The 25,490-nt window shown below is 46.8% G+C and overlaps 2 protein-coding genes and 1 long non-coding RNA gene across 10 annotated transcripts in view; 2 read left to right on the top strand and 1 right to left on the bottom strand.

Annotated features, from left to right (window-relative positions):
- The first annotated feature begins 841 nt into the window (after positions 1-841).
- On the top strand, positions 842-9,906 carry LOC111823979. The gene is made up of 3 exons (XR_002827093.1): positions 842-918; positions 6,434-6,582; positions 9,564-9,906. It is a non-coding gene; the product is annotated as an uncharacterized LOC111823979 (long non-coding RNA).
- Positions 7,674-25,407, bottom strand: MCFD2 (multiple coagulation factor deficiency 2). 5 transcript variants are annotated; one of them, XM_023747051.1, is made up of 5 exons: positions 25,268-25,407; positions 24,258-24,361; positions 11,478-11,638; positions 10,667-10,826; positions 7,674-9,136 (listed from the first exon to the last, which is right to left on the bottom strand). In XM_023747051.1, exons 3-5 carry the CDS (start codon positions 11,624-11,626, stop codon positions 9,005-9,007), a joined length of 441 nt encoding a protein of 146 aa, XP_023602819.1. In that variant the 5' UTR covers positions 11,627-11,638; positions 24,258-24,361; positions 25,268-25,407; the 3' UTR covers positions 7,674-9,004. The 5 variants fall into 5 exon arrangements, with proteins under 5 accessions (XP_023602819.1, XP_023602824.1, XP_023602828.1 ...); XM_023747056.1 differs by lacking the exon at positions 25,268-25,407 and adding an exon at positions 24,465-24,605; XM_023747060.1 differs by lacking the exons at positions 24,258-24,361; positions 25,268-25,407 and adding an exon at positions 24,465-25,024.
- Positions 24,891-25,490, top strand: part of TTC7A (tetratricopeptide repeat domain 7A) — a 106,927-nt gene continuing 106,327 nt past the window's right edge. For 2 of the 4 annotated variants that reach the window (XM_023747019.1, XM_014447516.2), the window contains exon 1: positions 25,024-25,421. In XM_023747019.1, the coding sequence (XP_023602787.1) occupies positions 25,238-25,421 (184 nt within the window). In that variant the 5' untranslated portion in view covers positions 25,024-25,237. Of the gene's footprint in view, positions 25,422-25,490 lie in introns of all 4 variants that reach the window. The other 2 variants (XM_006083380.3, XM_023747029.1) reach the window with 2 other exon arrangements.

The following is a 25,490-nucleotide window of genomic DNA, read 5'->3' as shown; positions in this document are numbered from 1 at the left end:
TGCCATCTAGTGGTTAATGTTGCCAAAGACAAATTCTGTATCAGACCTACTGAGGGGTTCAACAGTCAGGATCGATGATAAAAAATCCCAGAATCTTAAAATGTTGGCATTCAAAGAGTCATCACAGGCAGAGAGTCACCAAATGCTGGGCCCAGTCCCTGAAATGCACTGGAGGGAGGCGGGTAGTCCAGGAGACAAGACAGACTCAGGTCCACCGAACCGCATACCTAGCACCTGCCAAAACAATGCCACGTGGAAGAGGAGCAGACCCCGGGGAATGGCCAGCCGAGGAGCGATGGGAACTGGAATATTACTTTAATACACATCTATTTGGCTTGCAGTTTTTTAAACACTTATCATTTGGTGGTTATAATTATTTATTGCTATCAACCCTTCCTAGATTCACTTCAGGGAACCCATGGAATTAGGTGGGGGAAAAAATCACATCTTTGTTTTCACAAACCTCAGAATGAAATTTAGCATTTTCTTCAATTATAAATTAAGCAAAAAACTGTGGTGGTATCATCAGAATGTGTGACTTCATCACTCATGGCAATTATAAAATATTTTCCTATCATAGTATAGTTGTTACGGGTATCGCAAATCATTTACGCATCACACTGTGAAATTAAAGCAACTATTAACCTGCTGCTAGGTCTTATTAATGTTAACTATGAAGCATATGTTACTAAATCGTTCCCCTTTTAAAATATTCTGATATATGTATCTCAATATAATTGGTTTCTTTGAAATCCTGTGTGTGTGTGTGTGTGTGTGTGTGTGTGTGTGTGCTTAATGCATTTGAACATATTATTTTTTAAAGGAGTCCAAGGACACAAAAGGTCAAGAACAGCTGTTCCGGGGGCTCAGAGAAGGGACAGATGGCCACAGGCTGGACGATCAGAGAAGACTTCCCAGGTGATAGGGGATGGATGTCTTTTTTTCTTTCAGTTTTATTAAGATATAATTGTCATAATTATTTTCATACTTTATTAAAAGGGGCCCATGGAGCAATTTCAACACAGGCCTTACCTGGGGGAGCAGAGACAGGCTTTGCCACAGTATAAACATGGGTTTCTATGACTTCTCCTATGTCCAGCCCAGCAAATGGGTCCCTTAGGAAAGAACCTGAAAAGGCATTCATACTAAAAGATAAATGACTAACACCACCTCCATTTCAGAATTTTTCAAGACTCAGAGCACCTGTGAACAGAGCATCTGTTGATGAAATTTGGTTGATGTGGCACATGGGGTCAGCCTGCCCTTCAATCACACTGTCCCCCCTGACTTGCCCATATGCATTCGAAAGGTCCCCTGGGTTATAAACAGCATAGAAACCAAGTTGCCCAGACTCAGAAAAAGACAATTCAATAGGATTCCACTGGGATCCAAGGAAGGGTGGAACCACGCTTCTCAGAGCAGCAGGAAGGGGGCAGCTCAGGCCTCTTGGCAAGAGGTGTCTGGGGACCTTCTCTCTAGAGCTGTGCTTCTTCACATGTCACGGGGCACCTGGTAAAGAGCAAATTCCTACTCAGCCAATCTGGGGTGATGCCTGAGGTGAGCCGTCATGAAACTCCAGGAGATGCTGGTGGTCCTCGGACCACACATTCAGTAGCAAGGGCCCCACTCCATGCCTCCACCCCCGTGCCTTCCTACTGCTGTGTCCCTCAGTCCCAAACATCAAATCTCTGGAAGAGAGAATGTGTTGGCCCAACTTGAGTGGTATCAGGGCCTTGCTCTGAAACTATGGCCGATAGGCAGGGCCTTATAGCCTGGGTATGTCCACCTTCGTGGAGGGGGAGAAATGTTATCAGAACAATCAAGAGACAGGCACACGTGTGCTCTAGCTAAAGGGTGGAAGCCACCTTGAGGCAGAGGAGGTCATTGACTATAGCTCTAGGCCGCACCGTCAGCCTCTGTTCTGTGCTCTGATCCTTCTACACCACCGTGTTCCCACCCAGGGACTTGCTGCACAGCCCAAGGCTGGGTTTTGATGAAGTTGTTATTGATGTGGTCCTGGGCTCCCCTAACCCATAGGCTATGAGAATGGGCACTTCCAAAACCCTTCAAAGCAAGCCCAGGGACACTTGATTTAGCACCCTTGTCCCTTCAGATATGGGCCCACTATTTCCTTCTCACTCTCCACAGCACCCATAGAATTTAGCTATGAACACCAGAGCCTGCTCAGGGATAAGCCATCACTATTGCCTGCGTTTTAGTTCTCTGACTTCCATGAAAGTCAAGATCTCTCCCTAAGATCTCCCCCATGTGTACACCTGTTGCATCTCTTAGGTTCACCAACTGCAGCCACATACTCCCTCCCCACCCCTTGCCAGTACCCACAGGGGCAGGCGACTCTCTTTCTCTCAGTCCCTGGGACTCCAGCCATCTAGGCCAGCCTCCCATCCTCCCGTCCAGCAGGGTACAAGGACCTCCGCAAACCTTCTCCCCGCTCTGGGCAGCAGGGCCTGTTAGCCTTGGCAGGCCTGGCCTGTATGTCCTTCCCCAGCCAGCCAGTGGGAAGGCAATTAGAAATTCATGGACAGAAAATGCCCAGTGCAATGTTTCCTTTCAGATGATCTGGCAGAGCAAAGCAAATTCTCTGAAAGCCTCTCAAAGAAGACTGTGAGCACAGCCAGTATCTCCCCTGGGGCCTGAACACCAACCAACTGCCCCTTCCCACTCTGTCCCGAGGTTAAATTGCTATGGGGGTATTGAAAAGACTTTGTCTTTCAAAACTGGCTTTTCAATTAAACTTTTAATTATTTTTTTATTTGAGTATACAATATTATATTAGTTATATTAGCTTCAGATGACTCGACATTTTTAGACCTTACCAGGTGATCACCCCACTAGTTCTAGTAATCATCCATCACCCTGTCTGATTAAACATTTTAGTTTGAAATAAAGGTTAGGTCCATACACATTCAGTTGTAAGAAATCATAGGGAGATCCTGTGTACCCTAGGCCCAGTTCCCCAAGGGTAGCATCTTCTAAAACTATAATACAACATCCACCCAGGATATTAACACTGATACAGTCAAGACAGAGAACGTTTCCATCACCGCAAGGATCCCGCCTGCTGCCCTTTAATAGCCACACCCACTTCTCTCCTGCTCCCACCCACAAATCTGGTCTCCATTTCTATAACGTTGTCACTCCAGGAGCTCTGTATACATGGAGTTATAGTGTCACCCTTTGGGACTGGCATTTTCTCTCCTCAGCATAATGCTCTGGAGATCCATCCAGGTTGCTCTCCATATCGATAGTCTGTCCCTTTGGGCTGCTGAATAGTGAGTGTCCCGTGGAATGGACGTGCCAGGGCTTGTTTCACTGTTTGCCTGTTGAAGGACATCAGGGTTGTTTCCAGTTTGGGGCTATTACAAATAAAGCTGCTCTAAATATTCATGTGCAGGTTTTTGTGCCAATATAAATGCCCTAGGATTCAGTTGCTGATCCCATGGTAGTTGCATGCTTAGTTTTTTATGAAACTGCCAAATTGTTTTCCAGGGTGCCTGTACCATTTCACATTCATCATCTTAAGTATAAAAAACTTACTTTTCTTTACATGATTTTACCCTCCCCCATTGGCAACATCATTGTCTTAAATATTTCCTCTACTTATATTTGGAATCACATCAGACCATATTATAATTTTTACTTCAAATATTAAATATATGAGAGAAGGAAGGTCTATTGTATTTAACTATTTTTCTTTTTAAAATTTATTCTTATTATAGTTGACATATTGTATTAGTTTCAACATTTATATTCCTTATGAATAAGTCTAGTTATTCATTATAATGTTATTACTCTATATTCTCTATGCTGTATATTACATCCCATGACTTATTTTATAACTGGCAGTTTGTACTTCTTTTTTTTATTTTATTGATTTTTTACAGAGAGGAAGGGAGAGAGATAGTTAGAAACATCGATGAGAGAGAAACATCGATCAGCTGCCTCCTGCACAGCCCCTACTGGGGATGTGCCCACAACCAAGGTACATGCCCTTGACTGGAATCAAACCTGGGACCCTTCAGTCCGCAGGCCAACGCTCTATCCACTGAGCCAAACCAGTCAGGGCAGTTTGTACTTCTTAATTCCCTTCCTCTTTCCCCCCATCTCCTCCCTCCCCCCAACTCCCTTTCCCTCTGGCAACCATGAATTGTTCTCTGTATCTATGAGTTTGTTTCTATTTTGTTTTGTTTGTTTCAGATTCTACATATAAGTGAAATCATCTGGCATTTGTCTTGCTCTGTCTTATTTCACTTAGCACAATACTCTCCATCCATGTTTTCACAATGACAGGATTTCATTCTTCTTATGGCTGAGTAATATCTCATTATATATTGTTCTTTTATCGTTCCCTTTCTGTTTAAGAACTTCCTTTGGCCATTATTTTAGGGTCAGTCTGCCGGTGAGAAATTCTCTTCATTTTCCTTTGTCTAAGAAAATCTTGATTTCTCCATCTCCCCAAAGGATATTTTCACTACATGATTCTGGATTGAGGATTCTTTTTTTTTTTTTTTTTCAGCACTTAGAAGTTGTTGTGCCACCTCTCTCTGGCCTCCATGGTTTCTGATGAACTGAAAAATATAACCACATAAAATAACCATATTTCTCTTATAGGTAAGGTATTGTTTCACTCCCACTACTTTCAAATTTTTTGTGTCTGTAATTCTCAGAAGGTGATGAGTCTTGGGGTTGATTTCTTTGGGCCTATTCTCGTTGGAGTTTGCTCAGCTTCTTGAACCTGTAGGTCTTTGAATCCCTGCTCAGCTCCTGCCTCCTTTTCCTCCCCTCCTGGGACTCTGATGGCGGGAAGAATATCAGATCTTTCGTTCCAGTCCCACAGGTCCCAGAGGCGCTGCACATTTATTTTTAGTCCATCTTCTCTCTGTTGGCCAGATTGCAGCATTGTTCTATCTTCCAGGTCGCTGATTCTTTCCTCTGCCCCCTCCACTCTAGTAATGTTTTTCTTTTGGTTATTTTATTTGGTTATATTTTTCAGTTCTCAAATTTCTATTTGGTTGTTCTTTATATTTTCTATTTCTTTGCTGAGACTTGGTTGTGGTTTTTTCTCTGTTTGATGCATGGTCATAATTGTTAAAGTATTTTTTTATCATGGCTGTTTTAAAACCTTTGTCCAACAATTCTAACATCTGTTACCTCAGTGTTGGCATCTTTTTTTTTTTTTCCTTCAGTCTGAGATGCCCTGTTTCTTGGTATGATGAGTGATTTTTTTATTGAAATCTGGACATGTTTGTATTGTGTAATGAGACTGGATCTTATTTAAACTTCTGTTCTAACTGGTTTTCTGACATCTCTCTGGCAGGGGAAGGGCAGGGTGCTGCCTCAGTACTGACAGGTGGAGGGAGACGTCCAGACTCTCCACTTGGCCTCCATTGACACCCAAGGCCAGGAGCTCCTCATTACTGCTGGGCAGGGGTGGGAGTTCGCACGCTGCCGCACACCCCCAACCCCTGCCATGGCCTCCACTGACACGGCAGTGGAAGGTGGGCCTGTTATCCCTGGGCAGTGGTGAAGGTCCTGACCCTCCACTTGCCTCCTCTGAACACCCAGGGGGGAAGGGGAGGGGAGCCCAGGTCCAGGTCCCCTGTGTGTTCTCCACTGACCCTGTGGGCAGGAGACAGGGGGCTTGTGAATGCCTGGAGCATGAGGAGAATGCACGTCCCAGCTCCCTCCTGGGCCTCCTCTGGCATCACTTCAGATACAGGAAGGCGGAGGGGCGCCTCATGACTGCTTGGCAAGGGTGGACGTCCAGGCTCCCCAGTCAGCCTTTGTTGGCAGGGCGAGATTTCCCTGCAGGGTTTGGCTGGAGTAGAGAAGTTATTGTCTAAAAGTTTTCTGCCTTGTGGGCTGGCCTTTTCTTCATCCTTTGGCTAGAGAAAGCAGATTTTCTTTCTTTCTTTTTTAATGTCTGCTCCTTTTGGCATTTCTGGGTTGCCGGCTTCCTTAGCTCCAAGTCTGAGAATATATGAGAGAGAGGAAAAAAAAAGACAGGAAACTTACCTCCATATTGTTGCGTAGGTCCCAAGGCCCCTAGCCAGTCCGACTTCTCTCCACCTTTCAGTCTTCTTATGTTTGTTTTATATATAATGCCCCATGGTTTTGTTGTGCTTAGAGGAATGGGGAAAAGTACATCTAGTCTATCTTGCCAGAAGCAGAAGTCCTATAATTATTTAACACCCAAGAAGTTCAGACATAACATTCATGGCTCCTGCTACTAATTTCCTGATGGATATTTGGTTAGGTTCTTGAGATAATGAATTCCCTCTTGAGGTCAAATGTGATTTAGCATGTTTTTATTGGGCAAGAATATTTGTGTTCCCCTCAGAACCTTCAGGGGAAGTCTGGCATGTGACTTTATAAAAGAAAAGAAGCTTTTCTTTTTTCTCTTCTCCATCAGATATTGAAATCCAGAAACTAGACCAGAGAGGTTATACGACAAACAATGGATATTTATTAGATCCATGCCCCTGCGGAGTCATCAATTTCTTTGTTGCTTTTCCAGCTCATTGAGGGCGGGACCAGGCTCCTCAGCAAGGCTGAGAACAGGTAAGTTTGTGTTTAGCACCTACTCTGCTAGGCACTTGCTAGATGCTTTATATATTTTTCTTCATTTTGTTAATCCTCGTAGCCACTCTGTAGGTGTATTATTAAAGTTATTTTTTACATGAGAAACTAAAGTTCACAGAGTAGCAGGCCTAGGGTTTCAACTCAGGTCTGCCCAAGTCCAAAGCTTGTGCTCATATAAGGCTGACTCATATAAGGAAACTGAGTACAGAGGTGTTTCTAAAAACCCTTGAGGTGAGCTAATGCGAAGGCCGAGGCCTCAGAGAGGGGATGGGAGGGGAGGTAAAGGGGTTTCTGGGAAAAGGCTAATCGTGCTGTGTCCCTAAGGTCACAGGCCCCTCGCCCACAAGGGAGACTTTCTATAAGGAAAGGCAGACTAACAGGACCACAAAGGCCAGCGGGGAATCATTTTCAATGGCAGCCAGCTATGCAAGGGGAAGGTGTCCATCCTGTTTAACGGGATGACTCTACCTTCTAAGGATCTGCTTCTCTTCCTCCCAGCTGCCTCACTGACCCCCTTCCTAGCTGCCATCAGTATGAAGTTCCTCCAACCATAAGCCCACTCACTAGATCCGTCCAGAAGGGCAGCTCTGGATGACGAAGGGCCAGTGCAAGATCCAAGGATCCTGGGGTGGGGGGAGGCAATGGCAACTTCCTTCCTTGCTTTTCAACTGGCAGAACAAAATGTTATTTCCAAAAAGCCAGAGGACTGTACTTTTTGCTTGGGCCTGGGAGGCTTGTAATAATGCTATCTAATTAAATTTTCCAGCAAAGAAAGAACAGTCACCAGACTCAAGGAGAAAACACTGTTTTCCTAAGCCAGAAAATGTTGTCATAATCTGAACTTGGCCAGGAAAAAAAGGTCTAAAAAGTGATTTCATTCAGAAGAAAAAAAATGTCTAAAAGAGGAAAGTGACTGAATACTGGGAATCGACCCCTGCAAAAGGAGCAGTAGAGGCAGGGAGGGACACAGGACCTGCAGAGAGCAGGCACCGGTAAACATCTGCATCAGATAAACAACGCCTTCAGGTGATGGGAGAAGAAGCCTATTAGACAAAATCAACGGCCCTTTATTTTGTTTCATCAGTTTTATTGGTCATATATCCAGAATTCATTATATAAATCTTCCAAAATAACTAGATTTTACAAGAATAGTTTATAATTCAGCTCTGATTGCACAAATACGTGACACAGGAAACCATTTTTACAAATACATGTTTTCTTATAAGAATACTTCAATAAAGAAAATAAGTCTCTATACATCTTACAGTAAATTTTATGCAGTTTTCCCCCATTCAATCATCATTTTATGATTTCTATCACAGTATGTCCATTACATCCAAAAAACCAAATCACAATTTGCTGCTGCTTCTCACTTTCAGCTATTACTGAGACTCACACTGTTGAGTTTTTAGGCTTCTCTTTCCAATCTTTCCTGATCTGAAAGAATTCACATATTTAGGCTAGAAGGGGTCACTTAAACAATACTCCTTCTAAGTACAACTTGTATCAGGTTCATCACTGTGCCCGGTGAACGATCTTTTCACTTGCACTTGGCGACGGCAGCTAGCAGTTTTACCCCCGCTGTATCAGGCAGAAGGGAAAATCCTTGCATGCCTACGTTTCTAAACTGCAAAAGCGAAACTCTAGAAACAAGAGTTAAATACAAATATTAAGAAAGCTAAAACATGTGCTATTGATTAGAGAACAGTTTTAAATTCAAGGTCTCTCCCAGGTTGAAGAAGACATAAAAGAAATAAAGTATAAGGATATGGCAGTAGTTTCATAAAATTATTGAAAAACTGAAAAAGGTTAATCTCTTAGGTCAGTGGTGTATCATATCCAAGTGCCAGAAGATAGACTCTGGCTAGCTGAATTCAATATCTGACATTCACGTGAGGCTGTGGCTTTGAAATAGCTTAATCAATACTCACTTGCCCAAAGCAAGTAATCATTTAAGCCAGGGAACTTTACAGAATACTGACCATTTTCCTGAAGAGACAGCACCCACAAGGGGGAACATTTGGCATTGATTCCATTCCTTCACTGTTACTGAAAAGTGTGTCCACTTGGCAAAGCTCGTCTTAGTTTTCAGGCAGCATGAATTAAAACCAAGAGAACATCAGTATTCTACAGTCCTGTTCCTGAGTCCTCAGCTCCAATAATCCAATAATCTTACAAAGACTCTTCAATCGAGCCCTTGTCCAACAGATTTAACAGTACTTGGGGACATGTCCCATTGCTCTTGACTTCTCTTTCTCACACCAGTGTCACACTTGCTACAGGTTTTTACCAAAATACTTCAGCAGTAATTGGAAATGAATTATTCTGCTTTACTGAAAGTGTTCAATCACATTATAATGGGTCACATTTGCATAATAACTAGGAGATGGTCAAATAATGTCTACTGGAGTGATTTTGCAAATTCAGCATAGTCGATGTAGCCATCATTATTCTTGTCATCGTCTCTTAAAACACCATCTATTAAGTTAATCAGTTCCTCTTCGCTCATCAGTGGTTCCTGTTCACTCCCTCCCTACAAAATTTAAATGAGACAATGAGTTGACACATTTTATTGGAAGTACTTAGCCAATTTCCAAAATGTCCATGCTCGTACATGTCTGAAAACTTCAATGTAGGACCTGGCTACTTTCTAGGAATCCACAAGCCATGTATCAGATATAGTCAATTCATAACAATCCAATTTAGAAATTATATTTGCCAGTTAGAAGATATAATCAAAGTAGGCTCTTGCTTATTTATTTTAAAAATTACTTCTTAGCCTTTTCTAATTACAAAAGTCATCCATGTTCACTGTAGAAAGCTAGATATGGTTTACACAGAATTATGTGTTTCAGCAGGGAGTGGGGGTGGGCTAGAAGAGTTCAATGGTGGGGGGGAGGGGATATATGTAATACTTTCAACAATAAAGATTTTTTTTAAAAGAATGATGCGTTTCACAGATTCCAGGACCCACAAAGCCATCCTAGCGAAAAGCTGACAGCCCAGGCCCTCCCGAGGACCAGCTCTGGGCACAATCTGCCCTGACACAGTGAGAAACGGTCCACCTGGACTAGACCTTGGGGTGAGAACAAGAGGAAGAAGCCTGCCGACCAGAGCAGACCCTGTTAGGGTCTTTGAGGGAAGGTATTTCTCCTGCTCCAGAGGCTCACTGTGCTGAGTGCTAAGCTCTCGCTGTTCACATCCTGTGACAATTCTTCCTTTGGCACCTCTTCCATATCTACCTTTCCTCTCCTATTGCCACCACCACCCTCGCCTGCCAGGACTCTGAACCATTCTTCTTCCTCAGACCAGACTCTCCTCATGCCTAACAGTCAGCCTCCCACAGCAAAGGATGTCCCCAAAACACTGCTCTCGTCACGCCATCTCCTGTATGGAGCTATTAGCGCTGCCCACGGCCTTCCAAGTCAACCCAAACCTGCTCTCCTGGCGCCCATGTGATCACAGCCACCTCACCAACGTTGCCTCCCCTCCTCTCTCTACACTGCAATGTGCAGAGCAGAACAGGCATTAGATCTGAAGACAAAAGATCTCAATTTCCATTTCCTCCTCTCTAAAATCAGGTAGTAACAATGCCAGCCCCTGCCTTCTCAAAGGCTGTTGCAAAGATCGGGTGAGATCTCTAACCTACTTGAAAGTGCTTTGCAAACTGCTTTGTTTGCAGCACTGTACAAACCCTCCATTATTGCTGAGCCCCTCGGTCCCTTGGTTCCCTGGTTCCCCATTCTTCTAAAATAAAATGACATCTTCCCTGCTCTGCATCTTGAACATGGTCTGCCTTTTGGGTGCTGGTTTTCAACTCTGGTATGCAGCAGAAATGCCTGTAGGTCTTGTTAAAGACACAAGGCCCTGGGGCTTCAGCTGTAGCAGGTCACCCTCTGCAAGAAGGACCACTGAATAGGAGGAGACAGAACAGAGTAGCAAGCAGAACAAAGAGAAGCAACAATACTATTGCACTGGGCAGCACGGACCATCAAGACAGGGTGCTGAAGTACCAAAGGGAGGCCTTTCCGCGAGCTGCCCAGTGCACCACTGCCTGACCTACCTCCTTATGGACATGAGTGATGGCTGTGGAGAGTTCTAGGCCGTCAAGCAAATTATTGCCGTCATAATCGTGCATTTTGAAATAATGGAGCTGCAGTTCTTGTGGAGACATCTCCGCCTCGGGTTTGTTGATGACACCTTCTAGATGTTCCATGATATGCCTAGAAACCAACAGTTAGATTCAGACCACTTGGCAGGGACAGTGGGATCATGCCGAAACCTTAAGGACTCTTAAAAGTTCAAATCTTGAAACTCATCCATTGAGAAACAGGGGCAGACCACACTCAAGGATGGCAGATATAGGCAAGGCCGTGAAGGGAGCAGGAGTAAAATAAAACACTGCATTTATTATGCTGGCAAGGTTATGAGTGATTTTTCCTCTTTATTACTAGAATGTTGCTATAACATTTTTTGAGGCTATCAATTAAAAAAACTTTTCTTTTTAAAGCAATTCTGGCCCAAGACAAAAGTTGCAACAAATGACTCAATGTTTGTGCCAATAAAAAAAGAATATGGTCTTGTCACAGTCAAGAAACCTTAGCTCTATTCTGGATTCCACCACCACTACTGCGTGTGTGTGTGTGTCTGTCTGTGGTGAGACAGAATGAGTTCAGGCAAGTCATTTATCCCATTTGGGCCTCAAGATCCTCCACTGGTGATAAGATGACGAGAAAGGGAATACCTGACTCACAGGTGGATATAAGGAATCCACAGCATCCTTGGAAAATGTGAGTAGAAGGAAAAGAGGACCGAGTGTGCCATCGCGGCTGAGAGGAAGGGGACCCCGGCCACAGCGCTGGCTGAATACGTACTCTTGGTCGTGCACTGTGTGCTTATCCAGCCCCATGCTGCCGTGATGGGAAGAACCGGCCCCAGGCTGCTCGGCCCTGGTACCTGAGGCACAACAGGCCCAGAGCAGGCCGCACAGGAAGGGGGTTCTGAGCAGCTGTAGAGATCTCATGGTCGCTGGCACCTGGGAGGTGGGGAACACAGAAGATGAAAGTGAGAACACCAGAGTTCAAGTTCTTTCAAGACTCAAAACAGTGCGCTCCAGAGAAACCTGATAAAGGAGCAAAGTTGGGGAAGAGAATATGTTAAACTGACTCTGAGGCCAGCTCTGCCACCAGACCACTAGACTCTAGGTCCCCGTCACTCAAAGGGGCAGCTCCATGACCTTCCTGAAGCACCTCCAGAAGGCCAAGCAGCTCACTGAGAGCTTCAATGGGTTTGAAGATCATTCCTGCCTACAAGCAGCTTACAGTCCGGTGAGAGCAATACTTTCTACCGAGAGGCGAACACAGGCAGACAGTGGGGTGTCCTAGACAGATACCCCTCTGAGAGTTCACAGAAAGAAACTTCCTCTGGGTGAGGGAAAATCAGAGAGTGCTGACAGGCATGGGGACTTCAGCTGGGCCTGGATGGGGGAGTGTGCTGTGGACCTGCCGGGACTGAAGGATGAAGGGAATGGTGGGAGCAGAGGGGCAGAGGGGCAGGTGCAGCGAAGTGGGAAAGAAACTCCAAGTGATTTAGTTGGTCTGGAGCCCAGAGAGTGTGAAGTAGGAACAATAGGCTGCAAAGGTTGCCCAGGCAGTACTGAACATGACTTGGCAGGTCGGCCAAGGGGACTGAAGTTCCTGGGGATTCCTGAGTGAGAGATGAGATCCGAGCTTGCTTTCAGAATGGCTCCACTGGCACACAGTAGGGAAGGTATTTAGTGGAGCAAAGGTAGCTGAGGGAAGCGATGAGGTGGGTCAGTTCAAGGCCAGCGCAGAGAAGAGGACATTAACCCCTGCCTCGTCCACTTTCAGCGCTGTGACAGAGGCAAGTAGTTTAACCACGTGAAAAAGCTGTGGAAAGGAGGGGTACACAGAAATTCGGATTCCATCAAGTTCTCCCGTTGGCTAGACCTGGGATTGTGGTCAACAACAGGAAGGCAGTCAGCTACGAGCAAGCTCCCCGAGGTCGGGCGTGCTTTGTTCCCATCAACATTCCCCACCAAGGCTCAGGCAGGGCTTTACTGTTAAACTGCAAGTGCTGGTTCTTCCCGGGGCTTATGGACTGACCTCAAACAGGAAGGGGAAGGACAGCCAGGAGACCTGCACACCAATACAAAGAAAGCCCCGACGAACACATTCACTTCCTAAAAGGCAGTGCAGATTCTGCTGGATAACAAGGGACAGTAATTCCTAAGGGGCCAACTGCAGCCACAGCCCCAAACCTATAGAGTAAAGATAAAGCATAAGTACTGGTCATACCCTTCCGCATGCTACACACCGAGCTCAGCTCCGAAGCTCTGCCATCTCTACTCCCTGTACCTGGGCTGGGAAGTAGACGTGTTGCAACCCCCTCACCCATCCTAAAAGAAAGGACCCTGGAAAATGCCACCCCTACATTTAGGAAAATTTCCCAAACCTATGTTGCCTATCTGCAGCATAACCTCCCATGGCCCCCTCCCTAAGGGGACAATAGTCAGTGGGATGTATCACTTAGAGCAGCGGTTCTCAACCTGTGGGTTGCGAACAATGAAAATACATCCTGCATATCAGATATTTACATTACGATTCATAACAGTAGCAAAATTACAGTTATGAAGTAGCAACGAAAATAATTTTATGGTTGGGGAACTGTAGGAGGAACTGTATTAAAGGGTCGCAGCATTAGGAAGGTTGAGAACCACTGACTTAGAGGGTGAAAAAGCAGCATCTAGTCTTATTACTAAGGAGGGATATCATAGTAGGGACTGAAGGACTAAGGGAAAAGATGCTCAATATATATCAAACAAAAAACAGGCTGCAAAAGTCTGTAAAGAAAAATTCGCTTTTGTAAAAAAGAATGTATGTAGCCCAGCTGGTGTTGCTCAGTGGTTGATACTCAACCTATGAACCAGGAGGTCACAGTTCAATTCCCCATCAGGGCATATACCCAGACTGCGGGCTGGATCATAGGGGGTGAGAAGGAGGCAGCCAGTTGATGGTTCTCTCTCATCATTGATGTTTCTATCTCTCCTCTTCCTCTCTGAAATCAATATAAAAAATATATATATATATATTAAATATATGTATATTTCACACAGAGAACAACAACTAAAAATAAAGATTATCTTCTGAGCCATGAGATTAGAAGTGATTTTTATTTTTACTTTTTCTATTGCTTCTAAGATTTCTACTATAAATGTGCTTTTTATTTACAAAGATGTATTTAATATAATTCATCCCATAATTTTGTTCCAATGTTATATGGCTGGAATGAAAAAGGGGCTTCCAGTTCTCATTTCTAGAAAATAATTCAGCCCTAACCAGTTTGGCTCAGTGGATAGAGCGTCGGCCTGCAGACTGAAAGGTCCTGGATTTGATTCCGGTCAAGGGCATGTACCTTGGTTGCAGGCACATTCCCAGTAGGGAGTGTGCAGGAGGCAGCTGATCGATGTTTCTCTCTCATTGATGTTTCTAACTCTCTATCCCTCTCCCTTCCTCTCTGTAAAAAAATCAATAAAATATATATTTTTTTAAAAATAAAAAAATGAAATAATTTAGAAACAGAAACCACATTTCCAATTTTACCAAATAAAAGTGTCCAGACCCTGATAAGGCCACTGCCACTGTACCTGGTACCAGAAAACAAGGTTTCGAGTTACTCTCAGCAGTGACTGCACCGGCCGGAACAGAACAGAACAGTTTGTTAGAGTTCTGGACAGGAGGGATCAGAGTGGGAAGCCGGGTCCTCCCAAGCCTTTCAGACTCCTACACCTTAAAGGCCTCTTTCTCCAGCAAGCCGTCTTCAATCTCAAGCCTGGCTTCAGTGCTCTTCCCATATGCTCCTGAGTACGTCCCTTCAGGCAACAGCTGTGAACGTGGTCTTGACCAAGGCCTGATTACTGTCGGTGTTCTTTGCTGGACTGGGCTTTGTAAGGGTGGGGACTGCATCTACATTCCTAGCATCAAGCACAGTACCAGGCACAGATTTGACAATCCTCAGTCTGTGAGCCATGGTCCCTGGGGGGGAGGGGGAGGGTGGGGGGAGAGTCCCACTTTACGAACATGCTGCCAGATGTCAATGTAACTGAACATAAAACTACTTTGTTTTTTTAGATATCTATCAGATAGTTGAGCTAAATGATCACTAAACCCATGGCACCATTTCCTATAACTATGTGGTTGGAAACTCAGTATATCAAATTGGGGGAGGGGGGTCCTCTTTGAAGAACAGCAAAAAGTGATTGGTAGTATAGTTAACTATGGGTCCAAATGATCCCTTCTTCAAGGGAGGCATAATAATGGCCAAGAACCATTAATACTGAGCATGTCCCGTCGTGGTGTGCTGTTGCAGGTTTCTAACTACCCGCATACTTCGTTTTGTTGCTGAGCTACCTAGCCAGGGCTTTTACATAACTTTTATATGCACTCAGAAACCAAAAACTTCACGTGACTCACTTTATTGTGAAATTCGCTTTATTGTGGTGGCCAGGAACGGAACCTGTAATACCTCCGAGGTATGCCTGTATTAGATCACAACAACAAAAACCGAATCTATGAACACAAAGGAGAAACTCTCCCTCCGAGTGCTGTAATGAAAGCAGGGAATCTGACCGCCACCTAACACTTTAAACTGGCACATTCGAAAAGAAACATAAGCAACTCCCTTCCGCCCATGAACAAGTTGCATCACCCACACTCCAACCACTTCGTCCAAGGCCATGAGCAAACAGCCGGGCAGATAAACCCTGGGAGTTCCTGACCTCGCTGGGCTTTTTTGAGAAAATGTAAAGGCCAGGTTGGAGAAAAACCCAGAGGAGGAGAGATTCCTGAAAGAGACTTCAGCGTACAACCCATGCTTTGAGGCATCCTTCACAAGGAGAAGCCGCAGGCCTGGGAGCGAAGCACCCAACCATCCGCAGTCGTGAGATCCCGCAGTGCTGGGACTGTCAGTTCCCCTCGCTGCGTCCTCTCCCCGTCCCAGAGCACTGCGCCCACTGGTTCCGTCTGTCTGTCCTCCCTCTTCCTTCCAGGCCCAGTTCAAAATACCATCTCTGGATTCTTCCAGGCCCAGATCCATTGTCCCCTCCTCTGACCTCAAGTCTGCAGCTTCTCACACTCATCTGGCCTTAACATATGGTCACATATTGTTCTCCTTTTGTTTTTCTTTTCTCCTCCGGCTCTGAGGGCTGGGAACCCATCTTCTCTGTCTCTTCTATTCCCTACTAAATGTATCACCAAGTGCTGAGCTGACCTACAGACAGCAGGCCTTCACGTCTGAATCCGAGCAGTGGGTCTGGGCCTTAGGTATGTTGTTCCCTATCACAGAAGATCTGGCCTAAGCTGGAAAAACAACTTCCCTCTGGAGCCTTCCCACCAGTGATGTGGCCTGGCCCACCCACCCCTCCCATTATGTAGTTTGTCCTACCAGCACGGAAGAGTATGGAGCCAGCCTTCCTCCCATCAAGCCCACAGCAGCTGTTAACAGGTTTTCCCTCACACCGAAGGCCCTCGGTTAAGAATCCAAACTCAGAGCAGCCACACTCACCAACATCCAGACATCCTGAACCCAGAGTCAATGCCAAAGAAAAGCTCTGATCGGTATTTCCCCGTTTAAAACTTCCATGGGCCTGAGCTGAGGGTGAGAAAATAACCAAGTTCCTAGGCCAAAGCAACCTCTACAGGGGTTGGGGGTTGAGAACAGATTCTGGAAGTGCAGGCATTTGATAACTGGGTCTACTTGTTCATCTGGGGGAGCCCAAGGAGCTGCCATGCTTCATTTATATATTTAACTAACATACTCTTTACTAACAGCCCGGTGCTGCACAAGCTACTGAGGACAGGACTATGACTGAGACAAAGCTCACTCACACAGATTACAACCTGCGGACCAGTAAGACACACAACCCACACCTGGAGAACTTCAGTAAGGACCAGGAGGATTTTTTCCAACCAAAGGACAGCACCTCAGGGGGAGGGAACATGATGTAGCCGACACCTGAGCCTAGAGGGAACTTGGTCTAAACCAGGAACTCCAGTCCAATATGGTTGGAGACTCAGTAGAGACTGGTGAGTTAAGAGTGAAAACAGGACAGGCTAAGAAGGGGCTTGCATCCCTGTTGGAGAGCGTGGAAGAGCAACGAGAAGCTCCTAAAAGGTCGGAAAGGGAATGGTGTGGTGACCAGGTGTGTGCTTTCAGACCATCACCCTGGCTCTCCGGTAGGAACAAGCTCCAGAGGATCATCAAAGACACGCAGGGGACCGGTCAGGCGGCTCCTGCGGCATCGGGGCAGAGACGACGGCGGCCTGAGGCAGCTGGAGCAGAGAGACGGGGAGTGGAAGAGCGGACGTACCCAAGAGAGATTTGTGATGGATCCGATACGGGTGGCGAGGGGCACGGGAGGCGAGAATGACGCCCAGGTTGTGGCCTGGGCACCGGGTGGGTGGCAGTGCCCATGCCCCAGGTAGGGAGCACAAGAGGAAATCACCTCCCCTCGCCTTCCCACTCCCGGGCACAGCCAAACCAAGCTCGCCCGGCCAGACAGGACCTGCTTGTTGTCTCTTCCAGGAGGAGATGGGGAAGGGGAGGGGGAGGGGGGCGAGGGTCGCAGGAGAGGGGGTGCCAGCAGCAGATGGAGTCATGCCCACGGCCGGTCCTCCAAGAGGGCGGAGATCGGCCCCGGCAGGGCCCATCTGGCTTCACAGCCCCCAGTGGCCCGCCGAGAGAGAGAGAGAGAGAGAGAGAGAGAGAGAGAGAGAGAGAGAGAGAGGCTCTGCTTCTAAGCCGGCTAAGCCTCCCGAGCCGGCTCGGGGGCTGAGACCCCCACGCAGGCCCTCCAGCCTCTCACCCCGAGCCCGGCGCCCAGGACCACAGAGGGGCGCCGGGACCCAGCCCCGCTGAGGACCCCTGGCGCCGCCCCACGGCCTCCTCCCCCAGGTGGGGACTCGGGCCTCACCGGCCGCAGCCGCCCCTGGGCTGCTCCCGGGTTCACTCACCCTCACGGCCCGCAGCTGCCCAACTTTGCCAGACACGCAGCGACCCCGCGTTGAGCCTCGCCAGCCCCCGTCCTCAGCGCCTCTCTCTCCCGGCCCCGCCCCCCGACCTGCCGTGCGCAGGCGCGCTCCCTTCTGCCCGCCCATTGGCGCCGCGCGGCCCCGCCCTCGCCCGGCGACGCGCAGGGTGGACGGCTCGGGAGATTCCACGTGTAACGGGCCCGAGGGTCGGGCGGACGCCGTTCTTCCTGCTTCCCGAAGGCGACGCTCGGCTGCAGCCCGGTGTGATCAACCTGAGCATCCAGGGGCCCGGGAGGTTGCTAGGAAACCCCGAGGAACGTAGACCCGCGTAGGACGTAGAGGGGCAAAACCATCGGAGCAGACGCCAAGGCTAGCTTCCAGCTCCGCCTCCACGTCCACTTGAAAATTGGGAAAAAAAATAGGAATCCTAAATCCTTTCCTAATGAAAGGGCTGGAAGACGCTGGAGCCGGCCTGGAGTCCTGTGTTTCCAAGACGGGCCTGCTTCCATACTCTGCTTTCTCCATTCCACAAAGCCGCCTTCTGCAACACCGACTCACTCACAGGGGAGTCCCACCAGGACTAGGGGTGGCCCGGTTCAAACACCACCTCACCTGTGCAGTTCGTGAAATCAGCTGCTATCTCAATAGAAGGCAAGCATTCATAAAAATAAAAAACACACACCCATAAGCAAAAGAAACCAACAGATAAGCCCTGTGTAACCCTGCACTTATACCTTTCCCTCCATATAAGACTCATTCAGTGGATAGCTATTGACCAGATGGGTAACTGAATGTGGCACTGTCATTTATTAAAACCTTCCTCCCATTTGGCTCTGTAAAGACACATAATCACTTTTCATATGAGCCTGGATTCGGAAAAAGAGAAAGAAAGTAAATGGTCCCAGAACCCTCACTGCAGTTGTTTTAGCAGATCAGTGCCTTGAAAGTTAGCTAAGGCAACTGCCTTCAGTAGTCACTTATTCCTTCTCATCTTCATCTGAGTTTGAAATCTGTCTACCCTATCCTAGAGACAAGACCCAGGATCCCAAAGTCCCTGAAGAAACCTTATTAATCCAGCACCTCTTCTCTTTTCCTTACTCTGAAGTTTTAGTTTGATATCATTCATTTTCCAGCCCTGCATCTGCCATCCATCTATTTTTCCATTTGCTCATTTGTTCAATAATTCAGTAATACTTCTCGAGTACCTTCTATATACTGGGAGTTACTAGAGATACAAGTACAAATAAGACATGGTCTCATTCTTCAAGAAACTCAATGTCTCTTCTCCAAAGAGGACAAGATGGCCAAGAGGCATATGAAAACATGCTTAAGGTCACTAATCATCTGAGAGATGCAAATCAAAATGATAATGAGGTGCCATCTCACACCTGTCAGAATGGCTACCATCAACAAATGACAAGTGCTGGTGAGGATGTGGAGAAAAGGGAACCCTAGTATACTGCTGGTGGGAATGCAGACTGGTGCAACCATTATGAAAACAGTATGGAGTTTTCTCAAAAAATTAAATATGAATCTGCCATTTGACCCAGTGATCCTACTTCTAGGACTATATCCTAAGAAACCTGAAACACTCATCAGAAAGAATGTATGCACCGTCATGTTCATAGCAGCACAATTTAGAATCACTAAGATCTGGAAACAGCCCAAATGCCATCAGTAGATGAGTGGATAAAAAAGCTGTGGTACATTTATACCATGGAATACTATGCAGCAGTAAAAAAAAAAAGAAGACTCTCTTACCCTTTGTGACAACATGGATGGACCTGGAGAGTATCATGCTAAGTGAAATAAGTCAGTCAGAGAAAGACAAGTATCACATGATCGCACTCATATGTGGAATCTAAGTAACAAAATAAACTAATGAGCGGAGTGGACCCAGAGTCTTGAAGCATGGAACAGAGTGCAGAATCTCAGAGGGAAGGTGGGGGAGGGTGGGTGGGTGAGAGGTAATCAACCAAAGACCTTGTATGCATATATGCATAATCCATGGACACAGACAATAGGGTGCTGAAGGCTTTGGGGGGATGGGAAGCGTGATAGAGGGGGCCAATGGGGGAAGAGGGGATACATATGTAATACTTTCAACAATAAAGAATTATTTTTTAAAAAAAGAAGCTCAGTATCTGATACCAATGGCTCCACTTCTGCGGATCTTATCCTCTTCCCTCTCTTGAATCACCAATTGTTCCCTCTCTAATAAACTATTCCTATCGTCAAATAACCTTTCCCTCTGGTTTCTTCACTACCACACTAATGAAACTGCAATCTTCATGCAAATCCAATGGTACCTTCTCCTCTTTTTCTACTTACCCTCTCAGTGCTGTTCATCACAGCCAACCACTCCCACTTTGAAACACTTTCATCTCATGTTTTCTGACATCATGCACTCCTATCTCACTGGCCTTTTTTTTTATTCCTTACCTGAGGACATGCTTAGAGACAGAAAGGGAGGGGGGAGCATCGATATGAGAGAGAAACATTAATCTGTTGCCTTCTGTAGGTGCCCAACCAGGGACTGAACCTACAACCCAGACATGTGCCCTGACCTGGAATCGAACTGGCAACCTTTCAACCTTTTGGTTGGACGATACTCCAACCAACTGAGCCACTCTGGCCAGGCCTGGCTATTCTTTCTAGAATTCTTTTCACTGACTTCTCATCTTCTGTTCAACTTATAAATGTTAAGGCACCCAGGATTCTAGCCTGAGTTCCCACTCTCCTTACATGATTTCATCAACTTACTTACGAGCTTAGCTTTCCAATTAATTGAAAGTTTGATTTATCTTACCATAATTTCAAGATGTTTTGAAAGAAACGTAAATACATTTATGAAACACATTCATGAATAAAAGCATTCTAGAATATGTTAAATATGAATGTTTTGAATTAGAATATTGGAGAATAATACCTGGAAGAATAATAAAAAATATTCCATGTGGTATTCATAAAAAATACCTTAATAGTCATTGGATATTTTCAAGAGTATTCTAAGTTTTTGGTAACTTGCACATTTGGCAAATTGGGGGGTAGCATGGACATTGAACTAATTGATCCTTCCATAAATTGACCTTTAGGGATCTGGGCTGCTTCTACTCAGCTTTCAGTATTTTTTTTTATACAGGTCAGTTCAGTGCACTGCACTTGTTTTTCTTAGTAAAATGTTGACACATGCCTGCTCAGAATAAATTAACTTGATTATATCACCTGTAAGGTGACTTGTCTCCTGCCTTCCCTCAAAATCCCCACCATTACCGTTTATTCTTCTCTAAGCAAAATTAATCATTATTTTCTCTTCTTGACCCAACATCTAATAGTTTTAATAATATAAGTGAAGGGGTGTGTGTGAATGAATCAGTTAATCAATTTTAAAAGAATGGTAAGCTTTTTAAATTTTATTTCTCACAGTGACACCTATTAACCTATACCTGAAATTCTTATTATAAATATACTGAAGGTTGCAATGATAGAAATATAGAAAAGAAGGGAAGCAGCAAGAGAAACATTTTTAATGTATTAAGTATTATTTTTTTTAAGCATTGCAGGAATTGAACATTGAAAAGAGCTGAACTGTAGGACACAGACCATGTTAAAATTTAGTGCAGAGATGAAAGAACATTGTAAGACCTGGGTGGCAGGGTAAGGCTTTACCGAGTAGGTGAGAGTTGAGCTGGAGTACTTGGGCATTCAGTCATGAGACTGGGACACACAGAGGCCGTTAGCTAAACAAACACAATAGGTTACAGTCAGACTGTTCACATTGACTTTGGCTCTCCCTCTTAACTTTTTGTGAATGGCCTTAAACCAGAAATAGGGACTTTAATATGCTATGATCAAAATCTTGAAAGAGTCTATATTGAAAGGGCTCTAGAACTAAGAAACTAAAAAAACGGAAAAGAAAAAAGTTATCAATGAAGGTGTTCCATTTCGCATTCTATTCTTAAACCTGCAAGGAAACATTTCTCTAAAAATTAAAGGACAACAGTACAACTTTTTGATTGATATGGGCACAATAATAGCAATCTTAAACCTGAGCACTACTATACAGCATGTTCCTTGGAGTCAACAAACTATTCCAGTCATGCATCTAGTTAATAATCCTCATCGCACCTTCTCCAGGTCCCCCCCCAACCCGGATAACTGTCACCCTTGAACCTTTTTTTCCCCTTTTTAGCCTAGAATCTTTAACCAAAGAGTTTTTCCTTTGTGACACTCATTAACTTAATAGCAAGGGATTGACTGTGTCCTGATGGTCTCTTCCCTCCAGTCCCAGAGGACATCTCTATTCATAATGAGGTCCTGGCTAACTTGGATATTGTTGTACCAGTATTTTTTTTGTGTAGATCAAGCACAGATTGAAGCTCTTTTGTGGGCAAACAATTCTAATGATATTCTTCCAGACTAAACTCATCAAGGTTCAGAATGACCTACCTAAACCTTTACCCAAATTTGCACAATAGCCTCTAAAACAGCGGTTCTCAACCTGTGGGTCGTGACCCCTTTGGGGATCGAACAACCTTTTCACAGGGGTCGCCTAAGACCATCAGAAAACACATATATAATTACATATTGTTTTTGTGATTAATCACTATGCTTTAATTATGTTCAATTTGTAACCATGAAATTGGGGGTCACCACAACGTGAGGAACTGTATTAAAGGGTCGCAGCATTTGAGAACCACTGCTCTAAAACAAGGTGCTAAAGAAGGAATAAAACTAATAATCAAAAGCCTGAAGGAGAAAGGAGTCTTCATATCTCCTCCTATTGTCCCATTGAGAAAACCGGTAGGCAAGATATAGATTCAGAGCAGGGAAATGGCGGCAGATTAAATGGAAGCTACGCTGACACCCTCCCAGGACCAAACTTAAATTACAACTTAAACACAGAAAAAAATCATCTTGAATAATAAATTGAAGAGTAGCTGGAAAGAACCCTGATAACCAAGAACTGAAAGTGGAGACCACATAGCCACTGGTAGGAAGTAAATCAATACCTCCTATGAACTTCATTACTTCCTCTGAGCTCAGCTTCACCTCATCAGCAAGTTATCTTGGTAGCAATCAGAATTTGTCCTAAACTCTCACCTAAGAGATTTCAGATTAAAAAATAAAAACCACCACCACCCTTTTTATATGCCTTTGATTTTGGCAAATGTTACTAATTAGTCATGGTTGTTGTGCGCATAGTCTCTTACAGTCCCCCCAAAAAGCTGGTCGCTCGCAGGCTGGGGTCTTATCTCTCCTGGAGAAGAGCCATGAAGGCAGGTGTTCCACAGTATTGAGGAGCAGCTCATGGTAAGTTTTTTGTTTCTGTATTATAAAAATGAATTTGAGCCAAACAAAGGATGTGCCTAGAAGCAAGATCTCAATAGACAGATAAATTCTTCTCATCATAAGTTTAAACCATGATACTTGGCAGGGCTTTCCCCGCCTAGTGCAAGGGATGTTCCTCCCCTCCTGGGCCCATGCCCACACACATATTGGAACACCTGTCAAAGAAACAAGGAGCCATTCCCCTTCAGCTAGTTCCCTGGAGCACTGCAACCTGGGGGCAGGGTTGGCAAAGGACTGCAGAAAAGAGGGAGGAGGTTTTCTTTTCCATAAAGATTGCCTCCTGCTTATCAACTCTGCTTTTCTTTGTCGGCCCCAGGGCTGACTCTGGGGACTGCCAGATCTGGGGTAAATCACAGGGTGTTCTCGGGCCACCCTCCCCGGAAGGACATGCTCAAATCATTCTCCTAGCAAAATCCGGTTCTGGTAACTACCAAGGGCAGCCAAGGGTAACTAACCAAAAGCCAGCTAGAAGAGTTGACAGTAGTAGGCAAGGAGGAGTGTGTGTAAATTGAGCAAATTCTAACTGCCGGAGCTGTCCCAATTTTTCTTCGCTTATCTCCTGGATTCTGGGAGATCAGGACAGACCCCAGGTACTCAGCACAGCCTCCAAATTCAGGAAACCCTGCCTGCCAAGCAAGGAATGGAGCTACATTTGGAATCTGGAGAGGAGGGTATCTAGGAGGATGGGGTGGGGGGCAGGAAGACTGCCTTCCACTGATAACACGCCCCCCCCCCCTCCCGTGGCTGCAGCGCCAAGGGCCCAGTGGGATAAGCACCAGGAGCCTGGGCCCCTCTTGACAAAAGCCTTCCCACGTTTACAGCTGTCCAGAGGCTCCCAACATTGAGTGGCCATGCTCACTCTCAAGGTCACGTGCCGGCAGTGGGAAAGACCTACTTGAGGGGTCTTAGGAGTCTATACTTAAAAGCTTGCCCTGACACCCCTGTTTTCTGGAGTCTTCGCTTACATACAGGGAGGTGGTTTTTTTGTTTGCTTGCTCTTTGTTTTGGTCTTACTGTGATTTTGTGCGTGATGGCCTCAATCCCTACACAAGACTAAACCGAGGGCACCCCGGAGGTGGGGCCGCCAGAACCTGTACCAGGCACAGGGTGTTGTTGGTCTGCCCCTCCCACCAGGCCACCAAGTAATCCTCTGAACTTCTTAGTACCCCACAGAGCCAGACTAAGCCTTGCCAAGAGCTCAGGGCAGCCTTGATCACAGTCTTTAGACACCAGAATGAAGAAATAAATAAATACCAAGTTGGAGAAACAGCTTAAAACCTTTAAGAAATCCAGGGCAATTGGATTCTGCTGAGGACAGTCGGTTAGGTAAGGGAGTCAAGTTGGAAAGAGGAACTCCGCTGTTTTAAAAAAAAAAAAGAAAGAAAGAAAGAAACAGTCTGTTAGAGTGGAGACGTCCATAGAGTCGAGAGACTCAAAACCCGCCTGTTTTCTCCCGCGTACCCCGGGGGTGGCGCGTTCCCCATAGGGAGCAGGGCAGGACCCACGCGGCGGAGGCGGGTTTCCGGGGAGGCTCGCTCTCGGGGTTGGGGACTCCCGGCCGGCCGGCCTCTCCTCGGATTTGTGACGTGTCGGGGGCAGCAGTGGTGACGGAGCCATCACACAAAGCCGGAACGTCGGGGCGGGGGTCTCCCAGGCCAAGAGCCCCAATGGGTGGGGAAGGGGGCGGGCAGAGGGGCGCCCCCGGGCGCCGGGACTCCGCCCAGCATTAAAGTGAAGGCCGAGTCCGCCGCGCGGGCGGCGGGCGGTTGGCGCCGGGGCGGCCGCGAGCGCTCCTCGGGAGCCTGGCTGCTGTGGCCCCGCTGGCCGCAGGCGCGCCCGCCTCCCCGGAGCCGCGCCACGCCCTCGCGGGGGTGGAGCGGAGGCCAGGGGCGGGTCCGCAGCTGGCGGCGCCCGGGCCCGGGGCGGGGGCTGTGGCAGCAGCTGCAGCAGCGGCGGAGGCAGCAGCGACTGAGGCAGTTGCAGCAGAGGCGGAGGCTGCTTCTGGACGCGTCCGGGCCGCGCGGCCGGAGCCCCAGCCCGGAGGCGCCGGGCGGTGCAATCAGTGCTGCTGCTGCTGCTCTCCCGCCGCCGCCTGGGCCCCCGCTGCCCCCGGGCCCCCGGACGCCGTCCGCGCCCTCCTCGACCCCGCCTGCGTGTGCGCCCCAGCCGGGACGCCGCCCCCGGCCGGGTCTCCACTTCTTAGCCGCACCTCCCATGACAGCGCCCGCGCGAAGATGGCTGCGAAGGGCGCACACAGCTCCCACCTGAAGGTAGAGAGCGAGCTGGAGCGCTGCCGCGCCGAGGGCCTCTGGGACCGCATGCCCCAGCTGGTCCGGCAGATGAGGGCGCTGGTCCTGCCCAGTGGTGGAGGCAGCCGGAGAGCCATCTCGAGCGCCTTATTCACCCCTCCGGACACCGGTGAGTGAGGGAAGGGGCTGGTTCACTGGCTGGAGCGCGCGAAACGCGCCTCCTCCTCCAGGAAGTGCG

This window comes from Myotis lucifugus, unplaced genomic scaffold (assembly GCF_000147115.1).
Source record: "Myotis lucifugus unplaced genomic scaffold, Myoluc2.0 scaffold_6, whole genome shotgun sequence".
NCBI lineage: Eukaryota > Metazoa > Chordata > Mammalia > Chiroptera > Vespertilionidae > Myotis > Myotis lucifugus.
The sequence above is the reverse complement of the archived record's forward strand: the minus strand, read 5'-3'. Positions and strand labels throughout refer to the sequence as shown.

Bases quoted from the DNA above. Each gene is read 5' to 3' on its own strand.
- MCFD2 (XM_023747060.1), bottom strand. From the start codon at position 24,620: ATGGCTCCGTCACCACTGCTGCCCCCGACACGTCACAAATCCGAGGAG. The intron at 10,827-11,477 runs GTACGTATTCAG...GTTGGTTTCTAG, and splicing joins CACACAGTGCACGACCAAGA to GCATATCATGGAACATCTAG. The intron at 9,137-10,666 runs GTAGGTCAGGCA...TAAATTTTGTAG, and splicing joins TCACTCATGTCCATAAGGAG to GGAGGGAGTGAACAGGAACC.